Source organism: Eupeodes corollae, chromosome 3, assembly GCF_945859685.1.
Source record: "Eupeodes corollae chromosome 3, idEupCoro1.1, whole genome shotgun sequence".
In the NCBI taxonomy this organism is placed as follows: Eukaryota; Metazoa; Arthropoda; class Insecta; order Diptera; family Syrphidae; genus Eupeodes; species Eupeodes corollae.
The window spans coordinates 125,432,262-125,447,413 of record NC_079149.1 but is presented as its reverse complement, the minus strand read 5'-3'; the positions used below and the strand labels follow the sequence as shown (position 1 = coordinate 125,447,413).

The following is a 15,152-nucleotide window of genomic DNA, read 5'->3' as shown; positions in this document are numbered from 1 at the left end:
GATAGCATAATTTGGGAATCCTGGCAAAATATAACAGGAACCTTAAAACAATTAACTCTTGTTCTTTGCATTAGTATTTTAGACATAAAGTTGTGAAAATAATTTTTCCACTCTTATGTGTTGTTATGATTGTAAGGAAGTCTGCGTTGGCCTTATGATTTCTAACTAATTTTTTTCGGTGAAACCGTTTCGACATACACACTCGTACATAAAAAGCTAAGTTTATTCGGTCGACTATAGCTCTTTTGAAAAAGAAGGTTCGAATAGCTTATAAATATTTCTTCCATTACTTGATATCCAAACACTTCGTTCCCGCACCAAAAACAGCTAAGCATTCTTTAAATCGAAAACCTTAAACTTTATTTAGTGTCCGCATTTGAAGATTGTGGTTATATTTTTTTGTTCGAATTACCAGACTGATTATTATCAAGCCTAGATAGCTAACTGTCTGCCAGCTCGAATTATTATTTTTAATTTTCTCATAAGATCTATATCAGCAAATTTTCCTTTTAAACAGTCCCAATCTATTCATACTCACTCCAATTGATAAAAACACTCAACCATTCGTTATCTCTAGTCTTGAAGTTTTCATAATTAGTATAAAAGCCCGATTCGAAACATGGAATATGTACAGAAGAAAACAAAATGTTTAAGTTTGTAGTGCTCGTTTCATTGGTCGCTTGTGCCTTGGGGTCACCCCTTTCTCAAAGTCGTCCTCATCTGGATGGACGAATTGTTGGTGGCAAGGAAATAAGCATCAGCGAAGTACCATATCAACTTTCACTCATGCTGGATGGGGAACATTTATGCGGGGCAACTTTGTTAACTCCGCAAGTAGCTTTGACATCTGGTCATTGTGTTGTCGGTGAACCTGTCAGCTCACTGTCAGTTCGTGCTGGATCTAGCTCCAGAATCAGTGGTGGAGTTGTTGTCAATGTTGTAAACTATGTCTTCCATCCCAAAATCGATGTTGCTGTCATCAAGCTAGAAACTCCACTTTCTCTTGGATCAACTATCAATGCGATTCAATTGGTTGAAGAAACTCCAGCTGATGGAACCAAAGCTATGGTTAGTGGTTGGGGCACAAATCGATCTGAAGGAACATCATTGCCAGTTCAATTACGAGCTGCTTCGGTAAGAATTATCAGCAAGGAAAAGTGTTCATCTCTGCCGTACGGTTATGGAAAACAGATCAAATCGGAAAACATTTGCGCTGCTGCCTTTAGAAAAGACGCTTGCGAAGGTGATTCAGGTGGCCCATTGACAGTCGATGGTGGTCTAGCTGGTATTGTTGCGTGGGGAGTTGGATGTGGCTATATAGAATACCCAGGTGTTTATATTGATGTTAATGTAATTCGCAAATGGATCTTAGAATCTGTTCGTAGGTTTGAAGATTAAATCAAAACATGTTTTAAAAAAATCAAGAATTTAAGAAATAAAGTCTGCATATAATAAAAAAAAAAGTAAAATGTATTTATTTCTGGAAATAATAATGGGAGACTTATTACTCTCTGAAACTTAAGGAATTCAGTTCCGCATTTCATTGCCGAGTTGTTATCCACGAGAACGATTTTATTCAGTCACTTAGAGCGCGTTTTTAATGCCCTTGTGGTAAATTTAACGCAGGGTTTAAATGTGGTGTTGGAAAAAATAAAAGTTTATACTTTCGCTAAAATGTTTGATAGAGTGATTCCACGCACTAAAACAAAAACAAAACTTATGTTGAATCACCTAAAGAATTCCTTTTTACGGCTAATACTTGCTTTCAGTAATTGCATATAACATACATAAACATTTTGATTTAAAAGTTATTAAGGTTTGTTCCACACGGAAAAAATATCAATACGTCCTTGATGAACAAGCACAAGTTTAAAGGGCATAGATTATCTACTTGCTTTAGTCGTACAGAAGTTAGAAACTTGTCCAATAGATATTTAAAATTTCTTATCGCATCTAAGGTCAAGTTGTAGAGCCCCTCAACAACTTTTCCAAACTTCTTCGACAGGCCATCTTGGTACAATTAATAAATCAGAGCTTTTCTATTTATTGCGTCAAATGCTGATGGAAATTGACTGCGTTTCTCAGGTGCATATCAGCCTTATTATTATTCGTAAAAGTAAGAATTTAGTTAACTATTGAGTTACGTTTTCGAAAACTCATTTGAAATTCGCTGAGAACAAACTGACTATCAACTCATGTACTTATAAACGACATCTCAGAATTTGATGAATATTTTAATAGCAGAGTTCTATTGTTACAATTTTTCCCCTTTATTTTTTGAAAATTGTTAAGATTATTGAAATATTATTATAAACTTTTTTAAGACTTTCACTTTCTGTGGCTCTGTTGTCCTTTGATTTGCGTACTACTAACTTAAGCTCTGATAGCGTAATTTCTGTATACAAATAATTCTTTGCAAACGCTGGCTAGTCTAGTGTGGGATATTTTGAGACTTAAGACATATATTTTTTATATATGTGTATTATGACATATAATCATTATAGTCTTACTTTTCAAAATTTCCTTGAAGAATTAAACAAGACAGGATTGAAATTTCATTAAATTGATATTTTTAATCGATACCAAATTTCTCTTCTCTTTTCAGCTGTTATCCAGAACAGCTTAAAATTTTCGACAAGAAATCGGTTTTTATATAAAATGTGGGTAAAAAAATATCAAAGAAATTTACAACATGGAAAAATTCTGTTAACATTTTCTTATTTAATAATCAATTTATGTTATAATTTAGCAGTTTGATGTGTTTTAGTTTATCTATGTTTTTAATTTTGTAGCTATTGCGCACTTACCTTAAGTTAAACTTCCTTACCGACCGGAATCTTACCCACACCCACATAAAGATGTCGCAAGTGTTTAACTTGTCCCATGTCACATTTGATTGACAGTTTGAGGAGAAATTATATTTTTCCAAGAAAGTCAATCTAAAATTTGACATTTAGACAAGTCCCTTCAAATCATTTCAGGTAAAAAAAAAGTTCTTTTACTTCTCGATTATTAATTTTCCTACCGGAAAATCTTTATGCATAGATATGCCGCAATTAGCTAGCTTAATTACTTGCTATGTCGTTTTAGCATTTTACTTTTAAAGTTCTTAAAATAGTTGGTATCTTACAGGGTTTGCGGACTAAGTGATTCTTGAGCAAGTATTTCGCACTTGCTCACCTGGATTTGCACAGAGTTCAAAAGTAAGGTGGAAGATAATGTTAAGATCTTTTTGCTGGAGTTATGAATTTTCCAAACGTTGAGCAAGTTCGTCGTTAAAAGTTGAAGTTAAAGACGTCTATTGTAAACACAAAGTTCTGATATTTCGAGAAGCTAAAGGAATTTTTGTATAGTAAGATCATTGAAGGTCAGAACGAACTATGCCATGGTTTGGCTAATTAGAGGGGATTCGGAAGAGATATATTTATGTGGCTATGTGGCCTTTTGTGTTTCTCTGTTGTTATATGATTTTGGCAGTGTTCTTTTAAGAAAAGATATTGCGAACTTTTAAGAACTTTTGACGTTTTACTTAGGTGACAATAAATATTATTTAATTATTTCGACCTTTGATCCTATTTTTCTAAGGCTTAAAGTTTTTTGCATTATAAATATTATTTATCTTAAGGTTGTATGAATTCCTTCCAGCCAATGAAATTTTAGTAATTTGACAGTTAGCACAAGCTGTTATCCCACTTTACCCATATCTCTCGTGAGAACCTGGTGTAATGTCATCTGACAGTAGCAGCCTGTCAGAATGTGTGTGTTTTTTTTTTCAATATTTATCAATAAATATAAAGAATAATAATTTAACAAGTATTGCATTGTAATTAAATAAAATTATAATTTATTTCATTTAAATTTGTTTTTTTGATTTTAAAATCAAAATGTTTACAAAGTTCTTGCAGTTTGGAGGATCCATGAGCGAACTGAAGCAACATCACAGTAAACTCCTGGGTAGTTGGTTGCGGCGCATCCATAGCCCCATGAAACAATACCAGCAAGACCAGCTTCAACAGCCAATGGACCACCAGAGTCACCTTGGCATGCGTCCTTTCCGGTTGCGGTGGCGCAAATCATGGTTGGCTTGATGTCACTTCCGTAACTGTAGGCATTTGATGAGCAAACTTGTTGGCTGACAATCTTAACACCAACAGCACGTAGAATAGTAGGAATGGAGTAAGCTCCAGAGTATTCGGTACCCCATCCACTGACAATAGCCTTGGTTCCTTCAACTGGAGCTTTCTTAACCAATTGAATGGTACTGATGGTATCTCCAAGAGGAAGGGCCTCGGCGAGCTTAAGGACAGCAGCGTCGTATTGCATGTTACTGGATTTGTATTGAGGATGGTATTTCAAGGCAGCAACTTTGACAACAATTCCACCGCTCTTGTTTGAGCTGGATCCAGCACGGATGGTCAATGAACTGGCAGATGCACTAACAACACAATGGGCAGCTGTCACGGCAATGGTTGGGCTCAACAAACTGGCTCCGCAAGAGTGGGATCCGTATTTCATCAGTGAAAGTTGGTATGGGAATTCACTGATGCTTGTTTCCTCGCCTCCGACAATGCGTCCATCCAACTGGGGAAGGAGACTTTGAGTCACAGCTGAGCTCAAGGCACAGGCGACCAATGAAACGAGTACTACTAACTTGAACATTTTGATTACTAATGTCAACTAGAGATTTGGCTTGGACTTTTATACTCGTTTCTGGGAACGTCTAAAAATCAGATTAAACCACCACAACATTATGGTTTGAGTGTTACTTTATCAATTGAAAATATCTGCTAGACACAGTCAAATTATTTGATAAAATCTGACATAAAATGACGAGTGTTTGACAGGTTTTGACTGTGCGATATGCGAATTTCGACAAAACGCTTATGGGAATGTAGAAGATTACGATAGTATAATCTTATGGAATTTTGAACAACTTTTTAAACACAATCATTGCTTAGAGTATCCGTGTATTGATATTTTAAAATTATCAGGAACTTGAAGTTGAATGAAAAACTGATAGCGAAAGTAATTGGCAGCTAAGCACAAAGTAATGTAGTTTGATTATCTTAAGGGTATTCACTATTGGTAGTATGGTCATTCATAAGTCGGCTGGTTGTGGTTCGAAGACCAATCAATTTTTTTTCTTCAAAAGATGTCTCGTAAAATTTCTTGATGGAGGCTACAAATAAAATAGATTTCGCCAATATGGCTTTGTCATTCATGCATGATGCATACGTCAAAAGCATCAAGCATTCTTATTAAAAATTGACTACTTATGACAGATAGAAAATTTGTTTCGGAAAAAAATGCAATTAATGATTGAGGATCAAGCAATTTGGTTTCTTGACGTTTTTAGTAAAAATGTTTGCTTTTTGTAACCAACTGTCAATATTAATTTTTGTTGGATGAAATTATTAAGGAAGTAATCTTATTTTTGTTCGTAAAATGTTCTAGGTGACAAAAAGTATCCTAACCATTGAATGAAATAAAATAAAATGGGTCTAAGCTCAGTTCCCAAACTTTAAGTTAGAAAAGTTAATTTTACTTTGGAATAATATAACGTCATATGATGTTTCTGACACTTAGTGAAAACTTGGTTCGTATATCCAACTGAAGATTTAAGTCAAACATTGCGATGTATGATCCGTAGACCATTGTATCGATTGAGGTCAAACTTGGATATTTAAGTTTTTTTTGCAGATTTGAATCATTTCTATACTCTCTTGAACAAAAATAGTAAGTACAGGGAAGATATGACATTTTTTATTTTTTTTAGAAAATATTAATTAGTGCGATATCTCAAAAACGAGTCAATATTTTCCTAACGAAATTTAAACGTGAAACGTATATTTATAAGCACTAAATAACTGCATACCAAAAACATTTCTTTAAAATAAAATAAAGAATTTAAAATGCAACTCGCACTGACCCGTCAGCCAATTTCCTAAAAGTTTAAAAAAAAATTAAAAAAATGCTGGAATGCGACCCACTGATAACTTCTGATCCCGTCTGTCGATTTGTCTTGCTATAAATTTGTAGGATTTCGTGTTGTCATCTGAATTATTCTTAAAACATTTAAAATAACCAACAATATTTTTCATATAAAGAAATAGTTTGGTTTGAAAATTTAGTTCTTAAATAAATTTTTAGTCAAAAACAAATTTTTACCAATTTTAGTAGCATTTCTTAAATGTTTACAAATAAGATGAATGAAATTTATTTGAGAGATATCAAGAACCGAACATCAATTTATAACAAATTAGCGTACTATTTTTTTTTGTAGATTCTATTTTTTTATGAAAAAACGGACTGTTGGATTTTTATAAAAACTATTGAATATCGAAAACTATATTTTCAGTGAAACAAAAAAAGTTTGAAGACAATATTTTTAAAGGCAATTTTTACCAAGTTTAAATATTAGGTTTTTATTTTTTTGTTAAAAAACTATCAATTAGATTTTTCTACAATTTTTCCGAATGTTGAGAACAATATTTTTTAAAAGATAAAAGTAGTGTTAAACCAATATCTCAAAGTTTCAAAAAGACATTTGAGCCGAAAATCAATTTTTACTAACATTGGTTAAATTTTCTTTGAAGTTTTTATCTTTTTTAGTAAAAAACTGTCGATTCTATTTTTCTCAAAATGTTACTTAATATTGACAGCAATATTTTTAAATAAATACAAATTGTTTAAAGCCAATGTTTCAAAGTTTTGAAAAGATATTTGAGTCGAAAATCAATTTGTACAAACTTTTATTAATTTTTTGTTTAAGTTTATATTTTTTCTAAAAAACTGTCAATTCGATTTTTCACAAAATTGTACAAGATGTTAAAAACTTTGTTTTTCGTTGCACAAAATTGTTTTGGAGATAAAATCATTTTCTATTTTTTAATTTTTTAAAAAACTGACATAAAATAAATAAATAAATTGGGTGGCGCAACAGTCCATGAAGAACCAGGGCCTAGTGACTTACAACTCTCAACCATTCCTGTGTGCGAGTAATGTTGTCAGGAATGGAGGGGACCTACAGTTTAAATGCCGATTCCGAACGGCTAATTTGAGAAAGCACTTTTTCATGACAAGAGTTACTCTTGGAGAATTTGTCAATTCCTCGCAAGAGGCAGTACCCGTGAAAAGACTTTAGATGGCATAGGCAGGGATCGAACCCAAGACCTCTGGCATGACAGTCCAACGCACTAACCATCATGCCACGGGTACTACTGACATATCAAAATTAAAATTAGGATAAACTTGAAAACCAAAAATTTATCTTCTTTAAGAGCGGGATGTTAATTTTAAGGAAACTAAATTTATTTATTTCTCAGCTAGTACTAGAGATAGCCGAATAAAAACAGTGTTCTGAACCTTGAAAAAACTTCAATTTTACAAATTGGTCCGAACTTAATAACTAAAAAAAAATTCCAAATTTCCGCACTTGGGGAATTGTTTTTCAAAGTAGCTCCTCTATTTTCCTTGGCAGTTTTTAACAACGGAAAAATGTATGCTCCTTGTTTATTAGAAATTTCTAGAAAAATTGTTAAAACAAAACAAATATTTTGACGCAATTTCACAAAAGTTGCTTTCAATTTCCGCTAAACGATATATTCCTAGCATTTGAAGTGTAATTAAACATTCTTTTATCGTACTGTACAGGAAATTTGTTAAAGTTAAAAAGTCTCCACTTATTGTTAATTTGTTTTATTCCATTCTCCATAAAAACGTTGAAATTTATAATACATTTGTTATTATTCTTATCAAAACTACCGACACGTAGGTATATCTAAATATCAATCTTTTTTATTACAAATAAAGTTCGTTTACAGATAGAAGATAAAATATACCCAAATATAAACTAAAATGACGCAAATTTTATTTTTTTATCAATTCAGTGAGGTAGCTGAAAATATTGTATAGGGGTTTTAAATGCCTGAAAAGCAATTATCAAACACCTCTGATATTGAACTTTAACTTTTGAAATCGATACGAAGGGACCCAAATTGTTAATCAGCAATTGTTCCCTCCAAATTAAGAAAAGAAAATTATAGTTGTAGAATATTTCGAAGTATAAATGTTACGTCTGAGCCTCCACCTGCAAACCGAAACCCGTTACTCCGGTCACTCCACTTTTGGCTAACGGCACACTCATAACGGATTCCCACGCCATTTTTGCATACATTGCTAATCGTGTCCGAAATGGATACACCCCCTTTCCCCTACACATACCACAAGCGCATTCCGTTACCTTTAATCGTGGGAAAGTTCAGTTTACACATTTATTGCAACATAGACAATAAGTAATATTAAAATAACCTATATAATGATGTTAAATATTATTTTTATGCAAGTTCTAATTCCACAGTCTAACTGTGAGGTGCAGCCTAGCTGAAGACAGCGGCCTCACTTTTAGAATATAAAATAAAATGTACTTTTATATAAAATATTAATAAAGAAATAAAGTAAAGAAAACAAAAGAAAAAAAAACACTATGTTTTTTTTCTTTTAAAACGGGAAACCAACAACTTAAATTAAAGTTAACGTTAGGGATCAAAGTTTTGGAATGACGATAAATTATTAACCCATTCGTACTTTTTTAATCATTAAAGATTTTATCAGCCCAAAATTGAAATTTGTTTCATTTCATATAATTTTATCCTATTTTGAAAAGTTTTCCAGGTACGCTACTGATAAATTATCAAATTTATCTTCATAAAGAATTCATAGTAAACCTCTATTAATATAAAAATATAAATAGGTAGATTGAATTTAATTCAGCATTATAGTTACGTACGTAGTTTGCATGATATGAAAAATGTGAAGTAACTTCTAACAGGGAAGGATTTTGATTTATTCGTTTTAATTGAGGATTACAAGACTCAATTTTTAACAAAAATATATCTTATGATCTTAAATTGAACTGTCAACGCGGTTAAAATACCTTTTAACTTCAACATTTTTAATGAATTGATCAGCAAACTCAATGCAGCATTTTCCTTTTTGGTGAATTCCTATATCTCGAACACATCAACAAAATGTAATATAGCCTGATTTTGGATCTTAGCCTTTTCTACCTATTTTTAAGCATTAAACATAAATCTGATAGCTTATCTTCAACATTAAAATTACTTGATTTGACGTCTGCCGACCCTGAAATTGTTACAAATACTTTTGCCTCATACTTTAGCCATGTTCAAAAAGCTTTGGAAAGATTCCTTGATTTTTCTTGTTATAAAACACAAGACAAAAAATTAAAATATCAACTACAGATGCCCAGTAAAGCATTTTTTCAATTTGAAAGATTTTCGAAACCATTATCTACGACCCTCTTACATTGTAGAACTATTTTTTTAGGGCTCAGATCATACGTAGACACCCGACAGTAAAGAATTTTTTTTTCAGGTTCTCAATCTCCGATCCCATTTATGCAAACTCAGGAGTTCCTCAAGGGAGCCACTTTGGGCCTTTAATATTTGTCTTAACTATCAAAGACGTTATTAATGCAACTCATCTCTTGGTTTTATCAAACACTGGTACGAAAAATACTTGAACGCCTATATCACTTAATCTTTATATACCACCTTTGTTAGACCTCCGCTTAAATACGTTAGTATTTAATTGGTCTCATAATCTGTGGAATCTCATCTTAACCTATGAAAGGAACATTTCTTAGACATATACTTCGCGGTCTTAATTGGGGTGATAATAAATTCTTACGACCTTAAGAAGATTGTTTACAACTTTTTAATCTGCAACCTCCTCCAAAAACACCACGAAGTCACTGATTTACTGATATTCTGTTTCTAAACTATTTTTAGCAGGGATTAGACTCACCAATTCTTCTAGAAAATATTTCCATTGATTCTAATTCACAGAGGGTAAGAATAATCCTTTTTTTCTCCATTCTTATCACACCATAAAAATGACGGCCTCTTTGAACATGTCTCGTCAAATTTTCGCATAGCTAACAACGAGCATTCCACCTTTAACTTTAATATCAGTATTTCCTCTCGAAGTATTTTGTACATCAAAAACTAATATGTGGGCCTTTGGGCCCAAGCCTATACATAAAATAATTATACTATTTGTTAACAGCTTGCATTAAGCGTGATTAGAAACAGCTGGACCAAAATTTAAAAAAATCCAAACATATTCTACAAAAGTTTCGCTGTATCAACATTTTATCAAAACTATTCTTAAACCAGGAATTCATAAAAATAACAAAACAATCATAAATAAATAAAACTTCTAATATCAATCACAATATAACTAGTGCGATAAAAGAACATTGTAAAATAACCAATTTGTTTAATGATTACACTTTAATTGTTGTTGTATAACTTAGCTTTTTATTATTTGTGATTACTAAGCACTTCCTTTCGACTTATTCAAAAACGAACAAAATGATTTTTGAACTTTTAATCCAATGTGTTTGATAGCTACTCAAAAATGTCTGATAACTCCTAATCCACTTTTTTGCTAATGTCAAACACACGAACACTTAAAACAAAACTGCTTCATCAACCAATCCATCATCGATCGATCTAATCTTTTTGAAAGACCTTTTAAAAAACCCATATTTCTTTCAAATGTCCAGTTTTCAAGTGGCTTTTAACAACCTTCAATGGCTTTAGCACATATTTGAATTAAAACACGATAAGATAAAGGTTTGCATTAAAATAATATTTATTTCGTCGTATCTCTACTTTTTGCTAAGAGAAAAAGCTCTTTTTTAAAGAGGGGAAATACCCTAAACGTACCTTTAAAATGATCAGCAAATTAGTTTAAAATTCCTTATTTCGCAAAGTATTTTAACAATTTGCTCATAAACTCCAACTGACAATGAAGTCAATCATTATTGGTCTTATCATTTCCTTAACCATTCTAGGTCTCACATTGGGATATCCTACTCCCGTAGAGAAGGATCCCGAACAAGGAGACTTCTTCGAAGGTGATATTGATCTATCGGAAGATCAAAGAGAAGCAATTGAGGGAAAGGCTCGCAATGGATTAATTTCTAGCAAATATCATTGGCCCAACAAAGTTGTCTACTACAAATTCGCTGAAGGACAATTCGGTAAGTTCACCTACAATAATATTGTTTAAAAACTAAACTCTAAACTGCAATGTTACTATTCACATTATGTATAGATGGAGCTCACAAGAATCACGTCCTTCGTGGAATGCAAATGCTTGAAGAAGTATCCTGCATTCGCTTTATTCCAGCTAATGAGACCACAATTGCTTTCGTAAACATAACAAGCCAGCCAACAGGTTGTCATTCGTCTGTTGGATTCCAAAATAAAGTACAAACTGTGAATTTTCAAAACTACGAACTGGATAAAGGTTGCTTCCGGCTAGCTACTATTGTCCATGAATTTCTGCACGCTCTGGGCTTCTATCATCAGCAAAGTGCTTCGAATCGTGATGAATTTGTGAAAATTGTTTTCGAAAATATCTCATCGGGCAAAGAGAGTAATTTCAATATTTACAATTCAACGGTTGTGGAGGATTTTGGTATTGAATATGATTATGGCAGTGTTATGCATTATGGACCGACAGCATTTTCGAAAAACGGAGAGAAAACAATTATTCCAATACTTGATCCTAGTGCTGAAATTGGCCAAAGGAGAGATATGAGTTCTAAGGATATTGACAAATTGAATATTATGTACAAATGTCCAATTCAAACAAAGTGAGATCTAAGTAACTACGAGTGATTTGATTAGTGATACTATAGTTAATACATTTATATAATTTAATGAAATTAGTTAATGTTTTCGATTTTAATTTCGAGAGATAAGACAATAAGGATTTGTTTGTTTGTTTTGTTTTTTTATTGACTTTTCTGTTTAAAGATTGGATTTCAATGTTAATATTTTAGAAGAAATATAAAAGTTCAAAAAATCTTAAAAAATTGTTTCAGGTTCTGTTAGTACTGTGGTTTAATAAACACATGGTACATTGTTCATGTTTTGAACTTTCTTGAATTCAAATCCATTGTTTTCGGATAAATATGTTAGTCTTATAGGTGTTTAATATTTATACCAGTAAAGATAAGAAATTTTAATTGATTTTTGTGGGTTAATGAGCCATAAAACGCAAAAAGAAATTCAAAAACGTAGCCTATAATGATAAGGTTTCTAAATAAAAATCACACCCAATATACGTAGCAATTAATTTAAGAAATCATTTTCAGGGGACTGAAAAACTTCCAAACTTCTAAAAACAGTTTCGTTTAGATTTGGCATTACAACTTGTGGGTCTCATCTTTCTTTGACAGAACTCGCTGACTGGGATGGTTGAGAGTTGTAAGTCACTAGGTCCTAAAGATCAAGGAACTGTTGTGTTACATAATTTATTTTGTTTCTTACTTATTTATTGATTTAAAACTGATTAGTTTTCAACAGGCTGTTTTTAATTTTGAAATAGAAAATGTCTTGATTTACAAAACCATTACATTTACCATTGCATTTTATTTCTGGCACGTTTTTAATAATCAAAGTTTCTTCCCAGTACTGAAATAATACTGATCGACAGGGTTTTGTTCCTGGTAATAAAATTGCACTTTACCAATAAATAGCCGTGGCCCTAATCCTTAACTTTAATTTACTGTACTGTTTTAACAAGTTACTCTATTACGTGGAACATTTTATCGAAGAATAAAGGAGTGAATCCTTTCAAAATCCAACAAGTGCAAGAACTACATTCGAACGACGTACAACAACGCTAAATTTTTTGGGGAAATACTCATGAAAAATTGGGTGAAAATTTACATCGTTGTCAAAATATTGGTTTAGCTTATTTCTGGAGGAGTTGGCATAAGCTGGTGGAATGATTGAGCCGTATTCTTCTAAAATGAAGCTTACAGCAAGGTAGTGAACTCTACTGTACGATAATAACAATGCAAAATGCAAGAACTTGATTGCATGACATGTGGTTTCAACAAGACCACATGCCACACAGCAGGCGTAACAAGCTTGGTGAACAATTTATTTTACGTTGGCCTAACGTCTCTGAATTATTTGTGTGGAGCTTTGTTGAGGTTTATGCTTATAACGACATAACGATGAGCTGGCTTCGATTGACGCACTAGAAGCTAAGTCTATGTTGCATTGCAAAGAGTATGCCAACATTGAAATAAAGGAATGAACTATTATCGTTTTCACCATAATCAGTCTTATCAATCTTGTCCGTATTGCCAATCTTGTCAGTCTTTTCAGTATTGTTAGTTCTAACAGTCTCGTTAGTTTTTTTTAGTCTAGTTTGTCTTGTTTGTCTCACTTCTCTTTCTCGTCTGTTTCATCAGCCTCGCCAGTCTCAATTTTGGTATATTTATACCTGTTTTCTAGAAAATAATTAATTTTAGCAGTAATTTTACATGGTCTTATGTACAATTGACTTATAGGCAAAGCGCTTTAAGGTCCTATTGCTGTTAATTACTTTACGTCAGTCAAATTCAAGGCTTTGTATGCACACAATTTTAAAACTTCACTACATGTACAAGGAAAACATAATCTCCATACAAAATACACAAATTTCAAAAGTACACAAAAAAACTAAATTAAATATTCAAATATGCGCCCCAATCAGCAAAATCCACGCATGAATGCTGCGAGTTTTATATAAACTGCATAATTTGGATTCTCCAGTAATAAATTTACAACTTTTCCTGTAATAATACTTTATCTAACAAAGTGTAAGTTTCAAAATTTTGAATGTTTATTAATTAATAAAAAGAAACTAACAAAATCACAAAATTTACTCGTACACATTCCTCGTTGAAAATAGGATTTACCCATCCTTCCCCTAAATTTACAAAAACCATCCAACCAAACTAATTCATATCGTTCTATATGAGTTGAGTATGTACCACCAAAATGTCAAAGTATCACGGCAGACCAGAAAACACACAGTGCTTGGTTTAAAATTTTCCACCAGGCACATAAATCACAAAACTATACAAATTCCATTTAAACTTTTAACCTCCAACTGTCAAATGAATATCACGAAGGACGAAAACAGAGTTCTATGTATAGGATTGGATAGGTACATGTGCAGAGAACATCAGCAGGACCCGGACCCGAACCAAGAGCATTCTCAAGCACTTGTATATAAAATACCCATAGTGAGACCCGCCGCCACCGCCAAATTCCTTGTGCGCCATCTACATATGATTGTAGGTATAAAGAGTCCATTCTTACAGTCATAAGCTGCTCTTAATGCAAGAGTGCTGCTGATGGTTGTCGTGGTTCTGCATTTACTCGTTTAGTCGTTTTGAATATATGCGCTATACGCTGTGCACTGTGCATCTGTGATGATGTTGTCCTTTGGAATTGTCAAGTTCCTTGTTTCAAACATCGCGCCGCATATATTTATATCCAGGAAAGAGTGGAACTTTTCGTAAGTATAAGAGCCATTCAAAGAGCAAAAGTCGTATAATAGTCTAAACGTTCTTGGGCATTTTCCAGCAATCTCCATCATCATGGTTTAGTACATGAATCTATGTGAATGTGAGCATAGTTTTATGTACAAAGATACTATTGATATTTCAAATACCCAAACTAATAGATTGCTATCCAACTATTTATCTCTACCACCAAAAACACAACGACCAAGAACACCATTTTTCAATTCACGAAAAACTCAATTAAACCCTAAAATCCAATAAAATTTTCCAGACTTTCTTTATGTATGGCTGTGTATGGTTATGTATGGCTTTGTATGGGACTTGTACATGTTGAACCCGTATCTGTGTATATTTGGCGGCGGACATTTTTGATGCGATTTTCAATTTACAATCGTTCCCAGACCCCATTAATCCACCCCCACACTATCTATAATAACAGCAACAAGAGGACGAGAGTTCTATAAAGTGAGACAGTGAGATAGTGAGGCAGTGAGATGGTGAGAGAGGGAAGAATCAGAAGTGGGACAATAACAAAGGATGACCGTTCTAACCAAAACCAACAGCCATTTTCTTTTTGACATGTCAGATAATAAATTTATTTATCTTTGCTTTTTGTGTTTTTTTATTTCGTTCGTTTTGTATTCCTTTTTTTTTTTCTGTGAATCGTCGTCGTCGTTGAGTCCTTCTATATTTTTGGTTGGTTTTTGCATCTTTGTCCTGTTTCGTTTCGTGGTGTTCTTCGATGCAT

At 32.8% G+C, this 15,152-nt stretch overlaps 3 protein-coding genes across 3 annotated transcripts; 2 read left to right on the top strand and 1 right to left on the bottom strand.

Moving 5' to 3' along the window:
- The first annotated feature begins 638 nt into the window (after positions 1-638).
- LOC129952071 (trypsin beta-like) lies at positions 639-1,440 on the top strand. The gene has a single exon (XM_056064498.1). It carries the CDS (start codon positions 646-648, stop codon positions 1,396-1,398), a length of 753 nt encoding a protein of 250 aa, XP_055920473.1. The 5' UTR covers positions 639-645; the 3' UTR covers positions 1,399-1,440.
- A 2,376-nt stretch (positions 1,441-3,816) lies between these two features.
- LOC129950955 (trypsin beta-like) lies at positions 3,817-4,680 on the bottom strand. The gene has a single exon (XM_056062923.1). The coding sequence runs from the start codon at positions 4,657-4,659 to the stop codon at positions 3,889-3,891; it is 771 nt and encodes a 256-aa protein (XP_055918898.1). The 5' UTR covers positions 4,660-4,680; the 3' UTR covers positions 3,817-3,888.
- A 6,101-nt stretch (positions 4,681-10,781) lies between these two features.
- Positions 10,782-11,929, top strand: LOC129951202 (seminal metalloprotease 1-like). Its single transcript, XM_056063241.1, has 2 exons — positions 10,782-11,071; positions 11,146-11,929. Exons 1-2 carry the CDS (start codon positions 10,837-10,839, stop codon positions 11,691-11,693), a joined length of 783 nt encoding a protein of 260 aa, XP_055919216.1. The 5' UTR covers positions 10,782-10,836; the 3' UTR covers positions 11,694-11,929.
- The last annotated feature ends 3,223 nt before the right edge of the window (positions 11,930-15,152 follow it).

Bases quoted from the DNA above. Each gene is read 5' to 3' on its own strand.
- LOC129952071 (XM_056064498.1), top strand. From the start codon at position 646: ATGTTTAAGTTTGTAGTGCTCGTTTCATTGGTCGCTTGTGCCTTGGGG.
- LOC129951202 (XM_056063241.1), top strand. From the start codon at position 10,837: ATGAAGTCAATCATTATTGGTCTTATCATTTCCTTAACCATTCTAGGT. The intron at 11,072-11,145 runs GTAAGTTCACCT...CATTATGTATAG, and splicing joins ATTCGCTGAAGGACAATTCG to ATGGAGCTCACAAGAATCAC.
- LOC129950955 (XM_056062923.1), bottom strand. From the start codon at position 4,659: ATGTTCAAGTTAGTAGTACTCGTTTCATTGGTCGCCTGTGCCTTGAGC.